This window comes from Epinephelus lanceolatus, chromosome 22 (genome assembly GCF_041903045.1).
Source record: "Epinephelus lanceolatus isolate andai-2023 chromosome 22, ASM4190304v1, whole genome shotgun sequence".
NCBI classification, from domain to species: Eukaryota; Metazoa; Chordata; class Actinopteri; order Perciformes; family Serranidae; genus Epinephelus; species Epinephelus lanceolatus.
Window position 1 is genome coordinate 37,028,964 of NC_135755.1, and position 21,017 is coordinate 37,049,980.

A 21,017-nucleotide genomic window follows, 5' to 3' on the forward strand; every position below is an offset into this window, starting at 1 on the left:
ACATACATACCTACATACAGATATATATTTGAAATGTACAGATCCAATTCCAAAAAAGTTGGGATGCTGTATAAAATGTAGATAAAATTGGAATGCAATGATTTCTTTTATGACCTATATTCAATTACATACAGTACAAATGTCCTTTACTCATATGAAGCGAGGGACAACAGCAACATTTAACAAAGGTAACATTATAAAATTCAGCTCCATTACAACTCACAGGGTTCACTGACAAAACAATTGCCTTATACTAAACATGTTTTCCGAATAAATACAACAAGATGAGGTTGTTAGCACAAGCCTATGGCATTTTACATTGTATAAATTAGCCTAGCGACTAGAAGAGATTTCCTCTACTCATATGAAGCCAAGATAAATCACACACGAGACTTATAATACTATTTTGTGGGGGCTTTATTGTTTTACAAGTTACTGTTTCTTATCTGCGAAATAAAAGTAAATTAACCTTTTGTTTCCACTGAGGGAAATCATTTTCAGCTCACAAAAATATACAGGAGCTCTGCGTCATTGCGACATGTAGTTACATTTCTGGGGTGGTGCATGTCAGGCTATGGCGTTGGCTCTGTGTCGACATAGAGTCTATGCTGTAGGTATGGTGTGGATTCGACAGAGGTATAAATCCTGCCAAAGACATCATGTTCATGAGAATGAGATGGATGCAAGGTGACAGTGGCCTTTGACTTGTGACCACCAAATTCTAATCAGCTCACCCCCAAGTCAAAGTGGACATTTGTGCCAACTTTGAAGAAATTCCCTTAAGGCATTCTTGTGATATCCGCTCACGAGAATGAGACAGACAAGCTCACAATGACCTTGACCTTTGACCACCAAAAACTAATAAGTGCATCACTGAGTCCAAGTGAACGTTGCCAAATTGGAAGAAATTCCCTAAAGGCATTCATGAGATATCACATTCACAAGAATGGGACAGACCGACAACCTGAAAACATAATGCTTCCTGCCACAGCTATCACTGGCATGGAAGCATATAAATGCACAAGTTCTAAATATGGAGGGGGATGTGTCCCCTGCTTCCTGCTTGAAATCATCACCAATGGTGCCACTGATTATACAATAAGCAGCCCAGCAGACATGAAAGAATAATCTGACAAAACCAAATGATCCTTGATATTCATACAACACTGATTATCTTGTTCACTGGTTCTCTCTTGTCTTTCATGCTGTATAAGGATGAATACCATTATATGGCTTATGATGGAGGAGAAAAACAAGTTGCCATATGTCCTACAGAAACTGACTACAGCAACCAACACAAAAGAAGAGAAAGGAAACTGTAAACAAGAGAAAACCAAAACTTGCAGTTCAACTAACACATACAGATAAATAAGAGAGACATATGGCACTGTTTACCCTTTTTTGCACCGGCCAGGGCTTAGTGATGGCTGAGATGTCACATGCAGTCATCAGCATTGACCTGAAGGGGGATACACATTGACACACATTAATGTTAAAAGAGCTACATCTGGATTATTTGTCAATATTAGCTCCTCATAGCACATAAAGCCACATATTGAGCATTGTATTAGATCAGGCAGGACACGTTGTCAAGCTCAGCTCACATCCCAGCTACATCAGCTGATCTCAAACAGACCAATCTGGAAGGACAGAGAGGTGTGCTTTCTCTGCCTTAAGGCTTTCAATGTAGGGGCATGGAAGGGCAGAGAGATGTGCTCTCTCTCTCTTAGCCTTTCTGCGTAGACTGAGGAAAAGCAGAGAGGCCTCAGAACAGAGCCATACCGCCAAATATTATACTGCAATGAGGGAATTTATGTGCTAATGGTCAAGCATGGGTATAGTCTGTGTGTTTAATATCACTAACAACATGTTAGAAACAAAAACTAATCTCTGTGTGAAGGAACTTCTGGGAAAGTAAAGCTGCATTTGACGTACAAACATTTAAAATTAAAATTTTTATCAATAATGCTTTACTTTCTGAATTATTTACTGCTTAATAAAGAACAGATGATTTGTATAAAAGAACTACTGAAAGTAATTTCACAGCATACAGATGGAGACAATCGGAGACCTGTTTGAAGCAGAAACAATTACGTCTTTTCAGCAACTTCAGATTAAATATGGAATTTCCTTCACATTCTTTTTTGCATATTTACAGATCAGACATTTTATAAATCTCTGCCTGCAAGTTTCCCGATGATAAGTACGTTAGGAGCACTCTTGATGACCTTCTTCTCATTCCAAATATTACAAAAAAGTTTATTTCCATTTTTTATCAGAAGCTACAGTCCTTGGACAAATATAACATTGATAAAATTATTAGTACATGGGAGAAGGACCTAGGAATCCAATCTAGCCAGGAAGAGTGGTCTAAGATATTTTCATTGTCAAGTAAAATATTCTTATGTAATTGGTTAAATGAGAGCCAATACCGAATATTTCACAGGCTATAATGTACACCCCAGTTTCTCAATAAATGCAACTCCAATATATCTCCCATGTGTAAAAAATGTAAGAAAGAGTTGGGAACTTATTTTCACTTAATATGGAAATGCCCTTTTATTGCACGTTTTTGGAAAAATATTAAAAAAAGAGCTTTGTACAATCTTGGGCATGGACATTAAAAGGGAACCTGCATTGTTTCTGTTGGGATTCTCTCTAGAAGGTCTTGATCTTAACCCCTCTCAGCACACTTATAACAAAACTCCTGTTACTAGCTAGACGATGTATTTTGTTCCATTATTTTGTTACTACTGAGGGGTGGATTAACTTTCAGAATGAATTCCAATTGATAGTTATTCCCTTCTTTTTTGTAATTTTATTTTAAAAATGTATCTTCTCATCAACCCCCTTTTCCTTGAAAACTTGTGACCTCACACAGGAATGGAGTAAATTTTCCTTTTGTGCTGTGCTTGTCCTGTGATGTATATTGTCGATGCTGCCATTTTGCTATGATTTGTGATTCAGGAGCTGTCATGCTTGTTTGTTTGTTTGTTTGTTTGTTTGTTTTTCTTTCTGTTGTCCTGTTTTGTTTTTCTGTTTCCTTTTGCATTCTGAAAATTAAAATCAATAAAATATATATTAAAAAAAAAAAAAAAAGTCTCCAAAAGTAGATCAGGAGCCAGAGCCTTCAGCTATCGGGCTCCTCTTCTGTGGAATCATCTTCCTGTTTCGGTCCAGGAAGCAGACACTGTCTCCACATTAAAGACTAGACTTAAGACTTTCCTTTTTGATAAAGCTTAAAGTTAGGGCTGGCTCAGGCTTGCCTTGTACCAGCCCCTAGTTAGGCTGACATAGGCCTAGTGAGCCAGGGGACCTCCTATAATACACAGAGCACCTTCTCTCCTTCTCTCTCTCTCTCCTTTGCTAACATTCATGTCCTGTTACTGCATCACACTAACTCGGCTCTACTGCATGTCACTAACTCTGCTTCTTCTCCGGAGCCTTTGTGCTCCATTGTCTCGCAGGTTAACTCATATCGCAGTGGTGCCTGGATGGTGTGACGTGTGTGGCTCTGCTGCTGCCGTGGTCCTGCCTGATGCCTTTTACTGCTGCTGTTATCATTAGTCATACTTCTACTATTATTATGCACATATGATTATTGTCACATACATATATTATCATATATTAATATATACCAATAACATATTGTACGGCAATAGCCGTAATTACTATTATAATATTATTACTTCAGTTAATGTTGTTGTAAGCTACTGTCATTCCTGTCTGTCCTGCATCTCTCTCTCTCTCTCTCTCTCTCTCTCTCTCTCGCTCTCTCTCTGTCTCTCTCTGTCTCTCTTCATGTATCATTTTGTATACAGATTACTGTTAATTTATTATGTTGATCTGTTCTGTACGACATCTATTGCACTTCTGTCCATCCTGGAAGAGGGATACCTCCTCAGTTGCTCTTCCTGACGTTTCTACCATTTTTTGGGGGAGGAGTTTTTCCTTATCCGCTGTGAGGGTCCAAAGGACAGAGGGATGTCGTATGCTATAAAGCCCTGTGAGGCAATTGTTATTTGTGATACTGGGCTTTATAAATAAAATTGAATTGAACTGAATTGAATTGAAACAGCTAGCCTGGCTCTGTTACATGCAATGTTGCCAAAATAGTGACTTTTTCATTAGATTTGTTTTGACAGCCACAAAGTTAGCATGTGAGTTTGGGAAGGTTGGTACTCACCTCAGCAAGTCTCTGTGATGTTCATCCTCCCAAACAAACTGGCTGTTCTTGGTGAGCTCAAAGAACTCGCCACGCCTCCTGACAACACACACACACACACACCCACACACAAACATTCACTGACACAGCAGATAGGAATTTAAAAAAGTGACAAAGGAAGAATAAAAAAGAAATAAAAGGATAAAGACAACTTTTTCCTAGGAACATAACTGTTCATGTTGCATGTTATTCAATTGATTTTCCTTCTAAAATGATCCAATAAACAAAACTAAGACAAAATAACCTAATTATAGATGAAATTATGTAAAAATTAACATTTAAAGCAAAGATCTTTTTTTCCAAATACATTTTTTCTCTTCAAAATTTTGTTGCGTGGAAAGCCAATAGGCTCCATCAGAGCATCTTAGACAAATGTAAGTGCAGGCAAGGGTTTCTGAGGAGGTCAGCAATGTACAGTATTTTCGAGGTATATCATGCTGACACTGTGATAATAGTATAAATTCAAAATATCTACAGGTTGTTCAAATATTAGCAAAATGATGGGTATGTTAATTTCCCAAAACCAAAATTACAACCCACTAACCTCAACATGTTGGCATAAAAACAATGAAATACAATTTGGTTAAAATAAGACAGTTAGAAATTGTCTTTCAATGCATGTGGCCAGTAAATGTCCCATCCTATTGTGCTACTGGAGGCTTTATTTATTTTATATAACAACAGTCTTCGTATAACAACAGGGATCAAATGACTAAGGCCCAATTCCATTTCTTCTTTTTACCCCTACCCTTTGTTTAGGAGTGTCCCTATGGCCCTCGGAACACAGTTACAAGGGGTAGTGACTGAAGTAATCCCATTATTTCTTTAGTATCGTTAGAGATTTGGAAAAGAACATACACCGTAGGTTGGTTGCTGACATATTTGTAACAAGACATGAATTAGTGTTGGCAAGATCAAGGCTAACATTCCTTTGTTTATACTGTCTTTGTAAGGCTATGTACTGCCCCAAAGTAACTTAATTGTTTCACATACATCTTCCCCCCAACAGCACAGAAGTGTCACCAATTAAATATCTGACCAAATATTTCCCCTTCTGTTCCTGAGATATGATATTTAATACTGGCCAGTAAAGTGTTTTATGCAGAACATTATGATGTCACAGTGAAGCTGACCTTTGGGATATAAAATGTGGTCATTTCATTATTTTATCCTATTAGACATTTGTGTGAAGTTTTGTCATAATTAGCATAATTAGCATATGAATTCTTGAGTTATTTTGTGAGGTCACACTAACCTTGACCTTTGACCTTCGACCACAAATTTTAATCAGTGTATTCCTCAGTCCAAGTGGACGTTTGTGTCATATTTAAAGAAATTCCCTTAAGGTGTTCTTGAGATATTGCATTCACGAGAATGAGACAGATGCAAGGTCACAGTGACCTTGGCCTTTAACCACCAAAATCATAGACAGAAGTTAATTGTTGAGTCCGAGTGGACGTTTGTGCCAAATTTGAAGAAATTCCCTCAAGCTGTTCTTGAAATACTGTGTTTATGAGAATGAGATGGATGCGAGGTCATAGCAACCTTGACCCTTGACCACCAAAAGTTGATCAGTTCATCATTGAGTCCAACTGAATGTTTGTGCCAAATTTGAAGAAATTCCCCTGAGGCTCTCAAGATATCATGTTCACAAGGATGGGGCATATGGACGGACAACCTGAATACATAATGCCTCCGTCCAACTCTAGAAGGCACAAAAATAAATGTAACTATTACTGCGCTTTACAAGTAAAAACACAATTCCTGTGTTTCACTCTAGGATTTTTAACATTCTTGAGTGACAAGGCGGGTGGGCTCTTTGTTGTATTGTGCTGATTGAATGTCATCACCCCAACTCAAAATACTTCAAAATAGTCTCCCTTCTGTTTCCTCTGCCCAAATGAACTTTTCTTCCGTCCTCCCCCTCTCTACCACTCTTCAGTCAGATTTCCATCTGTGCTTGACATTTGCTACCTACTTCATGTACAGGGCCAGGTCAGTGGCCAGAATAGCTCTCTCGATCATCTTCAGAGTGGCCCTGTACTCGTCTAGGGAGAGACCGCTCAGGATCTGGTTTCCCTGGAGGGAGAGAGAGAGAGAGAGAGAGAGAGAGAGAGAGAGAGAGAGAGAGAGAGAGAGAGAGGGAGAGAAACACAAGGAAAGAATTGTGTAAGTTCAGGAACAGCTCTGTATTTCATTGAATGATTTACATATACAGAGAGTACACTTAAGTTTGACTGTGTATATGTGTTTGTACACAAAGTGAGATAGCAGCCCCCTAAGGAATGATGATGACCACAGTCTGTTCTGTAAGAGACCACCAAGGGGTTGCCATGACAACGCTAACTGGAAAAGCACACACACACACACACACACACACACACACACACACACACACAATCAAACAAATAAATCCAGTCCACATGTCTTGAGTGTTTATAAGCATGGTAGCTGGCACATTATTCTATGTCCCTTCCATTTCAAGAGCTTTTAAGAGTGTGTACGTGCATGAATGCTCTCTTGTGACAGTCCATGCATGCTTGCATTTGTGTGAATGCATTTCCGTCTGAATGTGTCCAGCAGCAGTGGGGTTAAGTAGTGCTGTGGAGTCGGGAGTGTATTTAGAGTTTGTTTAGAGGCCATAAAGATCGGAGCAGGCTGTAAGTCACTATGTTTTATTGGACCATCACAGGGCTGAGGAGTAGGCTAGCAGTTGGAAAATGAGCAGAAAAGGCATAATAAATAAGATGGAGAGATCCAGGATCCTGCAACAAGCAGGAAACAACATTAATTAAGGCCAGTGAACGCCTCTACCACACCATCCTCTCCCTGTGTAGAATCCATTGGCAACGTCAGGCTGAATGATATGAACTGTGGCCCAGTTTGAGAATGGTAATTCTGCCTTATTACAGTTTAATGTGACATACAAATCACTGATAACATTGTTTATATAAAGGTGTACAATGTAAATTCAAGGCTCTTTACAAGGATTAAAGTTACCCTTTCTGTCTGGGTTTAGAGATATCTCTCAGAGACTGCTGCCTCCAACCCAATACAGTTGTCAGTGGTGCAAACAGAATTGAAAAATTCCATGTAAAGAGTAAACACGTATTTGAGACATCGGTGGCTTAGTGGATAGAGCAGGCGCCCCATGTACAAGGCTGTTGCTGCAGCAGCCCGGGTTCGACTCCAGCCTGTGGTCCTTTGCTGCATGTCATTACCCCTCTCTCTCTCCCCCCTTCACGCTTAACTGTCCTATCTATAAAGGCAAAAATGCCCGAAAAAATATCTTAAAAAAGTGAGTGAACATGTATTTGAAACTACCTTATACAATAGGGGTGGGTTTGGGGGGACTTTGATTTGAACCTTTGCTGAGATGGAACACTGGATGTGGTGAACTGTTAGTAGTATCAGTGGGACACTTGCCAGAGGACATGAACTTTTACCCCTACATAAATATATGATCTGTCAGGAACAGCTCTACAACAGCTCCACAACAGCAATGGCAGGTCTCTAAAAATGACTATTTGATTATTTTAGCTGAAAGATTGTGTCAAAGATAGCTGGACTCTGTTTCATAGCAAGACATCGCAGCATTTCCAGTGGTGATTGTGCCACCAAAAGTGGTTTTATTTTATTTTTTAGTAAGACATCGTGGTGTTATCAGCTGCAGTTCCAGCGACACTTGTGGCACCATAACAAGGTATTTAAAGCCAAAACATGACATTTCCTAACCATAACCAAGTGGTTTTAGCACCAAACACAACCACATGTTAACTACAGCATTTATGAAACGTAAAGTTTCACTGTGTCTACCATGTAATAATGCCAACATTCATTCTGGCAATTGGGTTTGGACTCTTTAACTTTAACTCTGTAACCGGAAGAAAGCCTACACCTAACAACAAAACGAAACTTAGAAAGTCAGCTGAAACTTTTCACCTCTGGGGACGGCCAGTGGCTTAGTAGGTAGAGTATCCCATGTACAAAGGCAATGTCCTTGCCGCAGGCTACGGTGTGGCATTTTCTTTATTATGGTGCATACATTTGATTCTTGTTAATGTTCAAGTAAAAATCACAATAATTAGATCCTGCCACTCAGGGTATACTGTAGATCGTCATTGTTTCCCAGTGTACTGTAGCTTTTAACTCAAATGTGTATTAGCATGGGAGTCTACAGTAATTGGAACAAATTAACATACAACATAATTACAAATATTATTAACATGTGTAGGCATGTTCAGGGAACATAGCATGGAGCTATTGTCAGTCCCTGACAATATGAACCCAAAACTTTACATAACCCTCGTATTCAGCTGGGGCCTATAGTGCCTTCTGTGTTTGCAGATTGGTCAGATTTGACTATATTCAATCATATATACACCCTGGACAGCACCTCGATTCACTGAACTGTAAAACCAAAACAGGCAAGCATGCCATAATGCTTGATCCAGATAGTGTCCAAACTTGCCATTTTTAGCATGTAAGTTGTTAGCTCAGAGGTTATTCCCCCATGGCGAAGGGGATTTGGAAATGGTAACATGCAAATAGCTGAAGCAAGGGAGAATGTTGGCCGAAATCAGCAGGCCATTGCAGGCTAAAGCTGAAAACACACTGGTGCCACCATGGTGCGGCACATCATGTAACGCATGTCAAGTGCCACCCCTTGCACACACTGGACATCCCATGCTGCTGCTCATCAACCACGTTATTATTACTTTTACTAAAAGATCTGTACTTCCTCCACCTCCGCATTCTCACCTGAAGAGCCTATCTCTAGAGCTACGATTTGACAATAAGTATCTTTTTGGTCATTGTCTTTATAATGACAGGATTGTGAGTTGTTGAGCTCTAATTATTTCTTGGCCTCAACAATGAGTCTCTCCTCATCCATTCTTCATCACACACAAAACAGAGCAACAACAAAGTTCTTTTTATACATCCATGGTGAGGAGAGGAGTCGAGCTGCCATAGGAGCAGAGAAAAAGAGCTGCTACAGGAGCTGGTATGTATAAGCAGAGAGTGAGTGGGGGAAAAAAGCATTTTAATGCCAGGGGCAGTGAGGATAGAAATACGATGGTGGCATGAAGTGCTATGGGGTGGTGCATCCAGGAACGCCGACACTTGTCTAGCCGCCGTCGGTTTGGGGTTGTACATCAAAAATAAAAGGGCCGTATTTTTTGATTCACGGCATTTGCCGCCAGTGTGTTTTAGCCTTTAAAGCCATAGCCTGCATGTGGTGAGTCAGACTATCATCCGATAGTCCGATGATTAAATTAACCACATTTTAGACAAAGTAAGAAACCATTAAGTGCTAATGTTCTCTGATCTGGTAACTGGTACATGTAGGCAAAGGGATGGTGCAAACAGAGAAATGACGATTTTACTGGAGGGCTTTCTGTGTATATTCAATTTCAATTTCAATTCAATTAAATTTTATTTATAAAGCCCAATATCACAAATCACAATTTGTCCTTGGACCCCACAGTGGGTAAGGAAAAACTCCCCAAAAAAACCCTTTAATGGGGGAAAAAAATGGTAGAAACCTCAGGAAGAGCAACTGAGAAGTGATACCTCTTCCAGTACAGACAGACGTGCATACATATATGTATGAGTGAGTGGACCTACAGAGCTGTTGAGGATCATGAGGCACTGGTCAAAGTGGTGATGCTCCATGGTGGAGTGGCAGTAGAGCTGGGCCAGTGGGTGGTCGCTCCTGGATGCACAAGAGAAATAAGAATCACACATAGGGGATATAGCCTGCTCCCACACATGCAGTACATGTATAATCATATATATATATAATTATATGACTCATGCTGTCCTGCTGTACCTCTGTATGTAGGAGTTGTTGACTCCTCTGTGGTCCAGATCGTGGCAGAGAGTTGCAATCATCAGAGCCAAGATCTCCAGATCGCTAAGGTTATTCTGTCAGGAGATGAATGAGTAGATAAAGTCAAAGGAAAGGATGAGGACAAACACACACAACTGCATCCACACAACAGCAGCTGGTTTAACAGATGATAATCTTTTGCCACAGTCAAACCAAACAAAAGCGTCATATCTTCTGTGTACACACAGTGCTATTGTAACTCTCCACATATTGTTGGCAGTGTGAGCACTGGACAGCAGGACCATTTCTGCATATTCTGCAGCTTTCACACCAGAGCTGAAAGGCTCCAGCACTGTTGACACTGATATTTCCAGATTCTAAGTCTCCAATATGCAGAAATTAATGTTTTTGTGTCAGCGAAACCACCAGTGTGCAGGGTTTTCCAAACTATTTCATTATTGGTGGTGTAGGAAATCATTTGAAACATTTTAACCACCCATTATAGGTCTTGTTTAATTAGTCCATAAGCTACACATCATGTAAATTCAACGTTACTGCCAATCATTTTCCAAAATCAACACAGTCTTACTCTTACCTCGTCACATGTCAGTGTTTAGTCATGGTCTTTCCACACTGAGATATGATGTGCAAGGTACCCTGGGTGCCTTGGTTGTTGATGGTCTGGGACACCATGTCAACTTCAGCCTGTTACATGCATTGTCTGTTTTCAAAATACACTTCTGTTTTCACAGGATATGTACAATTTGCATACAGTCTCTTTCAAAACAAATGCACTACGTCAGTACAACACCGTGAATTGGTGCTTTTTTCTTTCAACAACAAGTGCACATGGTTACTTTGAGCCAACACACACACACACGTGGTTGGGTTTAGGAAAAAAGAACAGGGTTTGGCTTTACAATCACACAGAGAGTAAACCCTCGCCTCCCAGTTGAAAGTCGGTGGTTGTTGGACCCATCCACCACCCCTCCTGCCCGCCCTACTCCGACTGTTACCCCCTTAACTTTTGTTGTTGATCCATGTTTTTTCCCCTGATGCCTCTAGGCACAGTTACACAATAACAGTGACCGACTGTGTATCATGCCGGTGTGAAAGGATGGCTTTTTCAGTGTGTGACACCAGAGGTCACTGACCAATGACTTCGGAGTGAGGCCAGGTTGCCAAAGTTGAAATCAACACTTTTAGGGTTGATGTCCTACATTCTGTGAAGTCAAGTGTTTCAGTAAATTTTACTTCACAATGAAAGCCAACTTGCTGAGATGTATGCCTTTATCCATCCATCCATCCATCCATCCATTCATCCATCTGTCTGCCCCGACGCCTCCCACCAGTTGGACGTGCCTGAACACCTCAAACGGGAGGTGCCCAGGAGGTATTCTGATCTGGCTCCTTTTGATGCAAGTGAGCAGCTACTCTGAGCTCCCTCCAGATCTCTGAGCTCCTCACTCTAAGAGGCCTTTCACATCTGAATGTTTGGTCTGGACTTTTCAGTTTGATCCGAACCAAATTAATATGTGTAAAACCTCTTGCTGACCATGGCCTGGACCAAACAGTCCAAATTTGGTCCAATGAAAAAACATGCACTCATTCAAAATGGTTCAGTTCTTTGCATGGTTTGGACTTTATCATCATTTACAGTAAGTTTCAGTGCTGCTAGAACCGGAGACAAGTGAGGAAAGCCAAAAGTCGAAAAAATTAGCACCTGGGGGGAGGGAGAGATGAAAATTTTAGTTGAAATTTGGTCTGACCTAAAAAACTGACAGAAACGGAGACACTACCCACTTGTTTTGGGAGAGGATAAGGGAGAGAAGTTGAAATATATATATATAAAAAAAGAAGTGTTGACATTCCAAGAGTAGTCACAGTTTTAAACTGGCACCATCATTTACGTTTTTGGCATAAAAGCTAAATCTTAATATGGAATAATAACACTATATATATAGTAAATTGTTCGTGACAGCTCATCTCTTGTAATAGACTATAACTCATTTTACTGTTCATTCCTGAAACGGAGATGCAAAGCATCGCAGGAGTGCTTGTAGCTTTCTAATCCTTTCCTGCTGGCGATGAATTGACTTTCGTGAAAGAACATTCATGTGGTGAATCTGAACCAGCCTCAAGTATTGAGCTTTAAGATGGCAATGTTGGTAATAATGCCACAATAATGAAATTAAAGTAGCAAAGCCCACCAGAAACACAATGCAATGATATCCAATGTACAGCTGTTTACGAACCAATGAATATAAAGTACAGGGAGGCGCAGTGCACCTAGGAGATAATGACAGGACGCGAGTCATTGTGTCTGGTTTAACAAAAGGGATCTTAATCTTTAACAAAGAGGTGGACCTCCTTTCCATAATGTTGTTAGACACTTAGGATAATAGAGTAATAATCCCTTATGAGCCTGTCAGTGGCAAAAACAAGGACTTTTATTGGATGTGAATTAATGGTAGAAAAATAGCCCAGATGTGCTCTCACTCAACACTGTACCATTTAATAAAATATTCTCCCATTAGTCACGGTCCAAGTTACTCTACCATGCAAAATAAGTAGTCCTTTAAAACAAGGATGATAGTAAAACATATGCCTGTCTGTATGAAATTGTAGTTACAGGCGAACGTAACAAATCAGCTCATCTGAAGCAGTGATTGGCTCCACTGACCTGTAAGTGCCCTGACTTGAGGAGGGAGAACATGCTCTGTGCGGTGTTGAAGGCGTGTCTCCAGTTGTGATAAGCCACATTCTTCCTGTAGTTCTTCTTCACACTCAGAACCCACTGGCATAAATTCTACAAAGACAGAAAGAGTAATAAAAGAAGACTGATTCAACCATTGTTAACAACTTTTCTAGGGCTGGATGCATCATGCAAGCACAATATATAATGATACAATAAAGTACTTAAAGCTCTATCTGAACTCAATGTTCCGGTACAATATAGAGCAGGGGTATTAACTAAACTTCTAAGAGGTCCAGTTTGAGAAAATTTCCTTACACAAAGGTCCAGAACCTCATAATGCCTAACATGCGATATGATTTAGTGTGATATATATACTGAAGTAGCCTAGTAGTTGTATCAACATCTACATGTAATCAACATCTGACTGTCAAATCAAATACAGAAAGTAAGATTCAAAAACATTTTGACAATATTAGTGCCACTTAACACTGAACTATACAGATATGCATTAAAAAATAAAATGGAGAAAATAAATGAAATAGTTTTTGAAAAATTGTGCATCTTAAAATACAGTGCTTAATTTTAGAATGAATAAAATAAAGTGTAGAAACAGCTTGAATATTCCTTTTTCTTTGTGAACTGTTTCACATCTTGAAATAAATAACAATTGAACAGTTTTACAGGTTCTCTTTCTTTCCCTCTTTTCCCACCCTCGCCACTTTTTGTTGTTTGTAGAACTGAGCTCGAGCTTGTCCTGCCAGGATTTTAAATCTGGGCTGGAATGATGTCAGGGCCACTCTCATACACATGTGCAGGTGCTCACTGGTGAGCCTGAAATGATATTTAGTTTTTATTATGTTCATTGTGGAGAAAGCTACCTCGCAGCTGTATGTCGAGCCAAACATGGTCAAGATGTACAGCGGTACTTTCCTCAGACCTGGGAAAGCTTCCTCTGTTTCTCTCCCTGTCTCTCGCTCACTTGTCTCCCTCTGTGTTTCTCCCCGTCTCCCCCTCACTCACCTCTCCGTCTGTCTTTGTTTTTCTACATTTCTATCTTTCTATTTTTCTATCGTCTTTCCGCTTGTCACTCGCCTCTCAGGTCTCTCATCTGACTGTATACAGAGTCGCAATGTTAATCGCCTGGAATGCAGAGATGTGATTGGTTGGGTGGCATCACGTGGGATGGCTTAACTCGCATGCAATTGGTCTGTGCATTTCCTGATCAGCTACACCGGTGCTGTAAAGACTAGGAATATTCAAGCTGTTTCTACACTTTTATTCATTCTAAAATTAAGCACTGTATTTTAAGATGCACAATTTTTCAAAAACTATTTCATTTATTTTCTCCATTTTATTTTTTAATGCATATCTGTATAGTTTTTATTATTGTTTTGATTCATTGTGTTATTGTTTGTTTTTATGTCCAATGTTTTAATATTTTGATGTACAGCACTTTCTGCTGTGGTTGTTTTTAAGGTGCTTAAGAAATAAAGCTGGATTGGATTGGATTGCATTAGAAAAGTTGCGCCGGTTAAAATAGAAGCGTCCCGTCAAAATTTAAAATCCCTTAGTAATTTACTGGTTATAGGTCCAGGTCCGTATAGGACAGTTTCTGGGTACGGACCACAGTCCGCCTGTTAGTGATATTATATAGTATATTACAGAGCCTCAAGAATAGGTAACAATGCATGTGTTGCCTTCAGGGCCTGTGTACTGTCTTGGTAAAAGATAAAAGCTCCGATAAAAACTAGCAGTCACGTAATGGCATATAAAAGAGAAGAGCAATGAACACCAAGGTAAAGTGGGATGCTGATTCCTGGAAGTAGACCTGAAAGTAGGACAAACTGTCCCAAACACTGGCTCCATATGTATTTCTCTGATATTACCTACTGGCCCTTGAGTCTTTTTCAAGATCAACTAGGAAGACCAAGGCACTGATATGTTAAATAGGCCATGCCCTTCTCACACACTTGATGGTGGTTACATAGTCATGTGCTACCATTAGGGCGAGGAAAAACAATTAAAACTTGAGACAAAACAGAGACAGAAGCTACAGCCAATCAAATTGCTTGGATGTAAACAAACAAACAAACAAACACAGGACTTTCACTTACCAGACCATTGTTCATGTCCTATGTGAAACCAAAAGTCAAGGTTGACTGAATGCAACTTAGGTCACGTTACGTTGCATCAAAAACATACTTATTTTAAACAATGCCACAGTCTTTTTCCAAACCTAATCATGTGGCTTTAGCAGCTAAACCTGACAAAAGTTCAACTGAAACCCAATGGCCATTTAATGGGCTGATCATGGCCTTCTGTACATATACAGATATATTCACAGATATATCCATATCAGCATATGGGTTTTCCAATATGCATTGATATGAAAGCATTTTTTACAGAACATATACTGCAGTAAAGAAAGCCTGGGGTGATTTAATTATGGTGTAAGTCCATAGTTTGTCCAACAACCAACCAACCAATCAATCAATCATTTAAAACTGTAATAATGACTATATTACGCATATGAATAGGCAGACTTAAGCAGTGTCCTCATTTAGGATCCTTGTGGCCTGAGGGGAAGGGGCTCTTTTTGATCCTCTCAGCACTGTGCTTGTTATCTTCACTATTGTCACTATTGCTGTACCTTTCTATAAAGTAATCTCAAATCTTAATTGTTCAGAATCATTCAGACTTACTGGGTCTCATTCATAAAATGTTAGTAAATCTGTGAGCAGATTTGCACATAAAAAACCTTGGCACTAAAAACCTACACCGGATTCATGAATGCTGCAAACTCAGTTTTGATCATAGGGATGTATGTATGTTCATAAATGCAAATTAACAGAAAGAGAGAGAGATACAGTGAAAGAAAAACTTTTCTGACGCTGAGATTGAATTAATTTTGGATGGGGTTGAGAAACACATTTTATTTTCTTCTGTTAGTAGTGGCATGACTATTTCTTATAATATAATAATTTTATATTATAGCTCTTAAATTTGGCCCATGGCCTAAATTCTTCATTTAAACTGTGTCGTCTGGAGCAACAACATGTGAAGACGTAGTTCTGTAAGCTCTGCATGGGTGGAAAACTTAAATGTTAACTATTACTCTCAATTGAATCCTACATAGTAGATTATTGTATCAAAGGTAAACGGCGCTCTTAAGTTACTGAAACTACAGTTTTTTGACCGAGGTAAACGGTTAAATTGACTGGAAATGCCGAATAATCCAAAAGTGAAACCAGGCCTTGAAGCCCCCGACTCGCCTGACACCGAGACACCAGAAAAACCTGAGACCGATGTCAGCGCAATAATGGCGGCACTAAAGAAGACGGAACAGTGCGTATTAGCCAAGATTGACACATCTCTGGCAGCAGTAGCAGGTGAATTGCATAAGAAGATGGATGACCTGTCTAGCGGCCTGAGAGCAGAGATCACCGATGTTCGCACTGAACTGTCTAAAGCAATCGAAGAGATTCAAAAAGAAAACGCAGCGTGTGGCTCGGATTGAAAATCTGGAGGAAGGAGCTAATGGCTACTCTGACCGAGTGGTGGAACTTGAGAATAAAGTTTCTTCCCTCACTTCGGAAGTTACCCGGCTGATTTCCAAGACCGAAGACCTGGAATGCCGACAGCGGAGAGAGAACTGCAGGTTAATTGGTGTGGAGGAAGGCTTCGGGAACATGAGACCGGAGGAAGCTGTGGCCAAGCTGCTACAAGATTCACTGGGCTTAAGCTATACTCCAATGCTTGACCGGCTGCATAGGAGCCTGCAACCGAGACCAAAAGATGGAAACTCCCCGAGGCCGATAATCATTAAATTCCACTATTTCCAGGAGAAGGTGGACGTCCTTCGCAAGGCCATGAGCGCGGGACCCATTTTCCACAACGGCAGGCGCTTCCATATCTATCTGGACTACAGTAAACGGAGAGCCGGAGCCCCGGTGTGAAATACGGTATTCTGTATCCAGCCACACTTAAGATCACAACGCCAGCAGGTGAGCAAAAATCCTTCGAAGATCTGACCAAAGCAAAGCAGTATATTGAAGCCAACCAACAACCCGAGAGGCAAGAAGAGAGTAATGGTTAGTAAAATTTGGGACTTTTTATTTGACTACGGTGTACGCTGCATGTATACCGTGGCTGACAGCGTGAAGCCTGCCGGCTGGCGCACTTCATCACTGCAGCTTGGAGCGTACTTGACAATAGACGTGACCCTGGGACAGCCAAAAACCACGTATCAGCCGTTATAGGTGTAATAAGCGTGAGTAAGAGATATTATGCTGAACTATTTACCCATATAATGCTATAGACTATATTACAGAGGTGGACTGGCTCTTTAGCCAGTTTTTTGCTTCACCTGAGTGGTGTGACGTGACTGAGAGGAGGTCCTATCTGTTTATGTTTATTTTGAAACATGGGTACTTTTGTGAAATAAGTATGACAGTTATGTGAAACAATTTTTATCCTCCATCCTATTTTATTAACCAAGTCTTTGTTTTTATTTTTTCATTTTTAATTGATGAGGAGAGATATATTATCATTACCCTGGTTATGGTTATTATTATTTATTTATCTATTTGATTTCTTGTTCCCTAGGAAAATGCCTCCAACTGTAACATGTCAGCCTGTGTATATTTATTACTCTGTAAACATGCAGCAAGGGTAGTAGTGTTGTTGAAGGAACCCCATTCACTGATTTTCATTCCATGCATGGTTCTTTTGAGAGGAGAGAACGGTTCTGACGTGTTACATGCTTAAAAGAGGGACAAGTGTTCATAGGGCAGTCTTAGGTTCGAAGAAGACCATCCCAGGGATCCAGGATGACAAGGGGTTATTTCTGTTTATGCTCTGTGTATTTGTTTTTGTTTCACTGATGTTTGTTTGTCTTTTTATGATTCAGTTTAATACAGTATACAACCAGATGTTGTCAATGTGCAAGACTGCTCTACAACTTAAAGTCACAAAGAAATGGTTCCTAGAATAGTAGGTAAACAGCAAGGTGCATTTTCTTTCATCAGTTGGAATGTCAAAGGCTTGAATAATTTAGTCAAATGAAGCAAAATATTCGCTCACTTAAAATCACTCCATCCGGACATTACATTTTTACAAGAGACACACCTGAATATTAACTGTCAAAAGAGACTGAGGTGCAAGTGGATCGGACACATTTTTCATTCACACTTTAATTATAAAGCTAGGGGGACAGCTGTCCTTGTCAGGAAAGGGATCCCATTTGAGCCCACTAATGTTATATCAGATGCAAATGGTTGCTATGTGATTGTCACAGGTAAATTATTTAGCACATCTCTCATACTGGCTAACATTTATGGTCCAAACTGGGATGACCCACAATTTTTCAGAATTTTTTTTTCAGCCCTTCCTGACATTAATTCTCACCAAATGATTTTAGGAGGGGACTTTAATTGTGTTCTCCATGCATATTTAGAGAGGTCGAAACCGAAGCCAAATAGTTGTCTATCATCATCAGCAGCAGTAGTTAACTCCTTCCTGTCTTCTTATGGTCTTTCTGACCCATGGCGGGTGAAGAATCCTACTACAAAACAGTTTTCTTTCTTCTCTCCCGTCCATCACAGTTATTCTAGGATTGATTATTTTATTACAGATAATAAATTACTGCCTTTTATTTCCATTTGTCAATATCACAGCATAGTCCTGTCAGTTCACTAGTGAACCGTTTAAAGCATTCCTTAGTGATCAGACTTGTTTCTCAAGATAAATGACACCCCAGATGTCTCACGCAGAACGCTGTGGGAAACACTGAAAGTATATATTAGGGTCAAATAATTTCCCATGTTACATACATAAATAGACAGCACGCTAAACGGCTTAATGATCTGACCCATACTATTGCTGATATAGACAAAAGATATGCTCTCTCACCGACACCAGACCTCTACAAGGAAAAATTGTTACTCCAATCCGAATTTAACAATCTCTCAACATGGCAAGCAGAAAAAGCTTTGTTAAAATTCTCTTGCTCTACAGCTTAAACAACAGTCAGCTCAATGCACAATACCAGAGATAAATATGGGTGCAAATACAACCTCACACAATCCTCGGACTATTAATGATCAATTTAAACAATATTATTCTGTTCTATACCAATCTGAAGCTGAAATAAGTTTGTCTGAGATTCACTCATTCCTTGATTCCCTGGATCTTCCGAAGCTCAGTCCTGATGCTCAGGCCTCCCTTGACAATCCTATATCGACTGTAGAAATAATGAACGCAATTAAATCAATTCATAGTGGGAAAGCACCAGGCCCAGATGGGTATCCTATAGATTTTTATAAAGAGTTTGCACCTAAGTCATCACCTATTTTGAAGTCCGTATATGATGAATCGCTTATTAAAGGAGAATTGCCCCAGACCCTCTCTCGGGCAACAATCTCGGTACTGTTGAAGAAGGATAAAAATCCCCTAGAATGTAGTTCGTACAGACCGATTAGTTTGCTGGGGTGTGATTACAAAATATTAACAAAGGTTCTGTCACAACGGTTAGAAATAATCATACCTACAATCATTAGTGAAGATCAAACAGGCTTCATTCCTGGGCGACAGTCATTTTTTAATGTACGGAGACTATTTAATGTATTGTTATCCACCCACTCAACCCTACAACCTGAAGTTATCCTGTCTCTTGATGCCGAAAAGGCGTTTGACAGGGTTGAGTGGGTCTATTTATTTGCAGTCCTTGAGAGAGTTGGAATGGGTGCAACTTTCTGCAACTGGGTTAAGGTTCTGTATTCAGCACCTATGGCCTCTGTCCGAACTAACAGTACTATCTCGGACTATTTTAGGCTTCATAGAGGAACCAGGCAAGGCTTTTATTTTATTTGACATTGCAATAGAGCCACTAGCAATAGCCATCAGAGCGGAGAGTAAAATCAAGGGTATCACTGGGGGCGAAACAAGCCATAAGACATCGCTATATGCGGACAATTTGCTTATATACATGTCTGACCCAGTGGAGGGTGTACCCCACCTTCTGGAGTTACTACAGAGGTTTGGGAAGATCTCAGGTTATAAAATTAATTTATCTAAAATGCTACTTTTTCCAGTAAATGATTTGGCTAAAGAGATTACATATGACCATCTGCCCTTTAAAATGGAGAATGAGAAATTCAACTATTTGGGAGTTATGATAGCAAGCACAGTTGAGGCTCTTTTTAAATATAACTTTAAAACAATACTGGAGTGCACCAAAAAGGACTTGGACAGATGGTCGAAACTGCCCATTTCTCTAGCAGAACGGATAAACTCAATTAAAATGACAATATTGCCTAAATTCTTATATTTGTTTCAAATGATTTCCTACCAAAGTCATTCTTTGCTCAAATTGATCGTCTTATTACTTCATTTATATGGAACAAATCAACAGTACGTATGAAGAAATCAAACTTGGAGAGAGCTATACCAGAAGGTGGTTTTTCCATTATGATTTCCTCCAATTATGTTTAACCACTTATTCACAGCGTCACGACTAGACCTGGCATTTTCAGTCTGGCACAGAGGTGGCTTAACTTTTTGTGATGACTTGTTTGAAGATGAAAAATTTCGATCATTCACTTCTCTGTGCCAGGATCACAATTTGCTGAAGTCTCATCAATTTAGATGTTTCCAAGTCTGCAGTTTTGCTGCTAAGTATTTTTCAGACTACCCTGATCCTACCCCTAAAGACCTAGCATATTCAGCTCTCAATGTCAACCCCTATAATAAAGGTACAATCTCCAAAATATATAATATGATTCAGAACAATACCAATTATACATGGAATAAGACCAAAACCGCATGGGAAACTGATATTGAAGAAACTATCCCAGAAGAAGTCTGGGATGAAATAATTTCATACATACACACCTCTTCTTTCTGTATACGACATGGGCTTATTCAATTTAAAATAGTACACCACTTACATTATTCCAATGATAAATTAGCCAAGATATATCCTAATGTTGACCCAAAATGCCCTAGATGTCAGTTTTCTCCTGTTTCCCTAGGTCACATGTTTTGGTCTTGTCAATCTCTAACAAATCTTTGGTCGTCTGTTTTCAAATCACTCTCAGCAATAGGGGGTAAAACAGTGACTCCTAATCCGCTAACTGCAATTTTTGGAATAGTCAAAGATGGGAATGGACTTTCCCATCTTCAGAAACATGCAATTGCATTTGCATCATTGCTTGCTCGCCGTCTTATACTGCTCAATTGGAAAGGAAAGAGTCCTCCTACCT

At 39.7% G+C, this 21,017-nt stretch overlaps 1 protein-coding gene across 4 annotated transcripts in view; it reads right to left on the minus strand.

Moving 5' to 3' along the window:
- Positions 1–21,017, minus strand: part of pde5ab (phosphodiesterase 5A, cGMP-specific, b) — a 317,570-nt gene that overhangs the window by 18,743 nt on the left and 277,810 nt on the right. For all 4 annotated transcript variants that reach the window (XM_078163748.1, XM_078163749.1, XM_033652071.2 and 1 more), the window contains exons 14-19: positions 12,742–12,867; positions 10,059–10,153; positions 9,854–9,941; positions 6,204–6,304; positions 4,187–4,264; positions 1,396–1,459 (exon numbers count right to left, since the gene is read on the minus strand). In XM_078163748.1, coding sequence (XP_078019874.1) covers positions 1,396–1,459; positions 4,187–4,264; positions 6,204–6,304; positions 9,854–9,941; positions 10,059–10,153; positions 12,742–12,867 — 552 coding nt within the window. The remainder of the gene's footprint in view (positions 1–1,395; positions 1,460–4,186; positions 4,265–6,203; positions 6,305–9,853; positions 9,942–10,058; positions 10,154–12,741; positions 12,868–21,017) is intronic.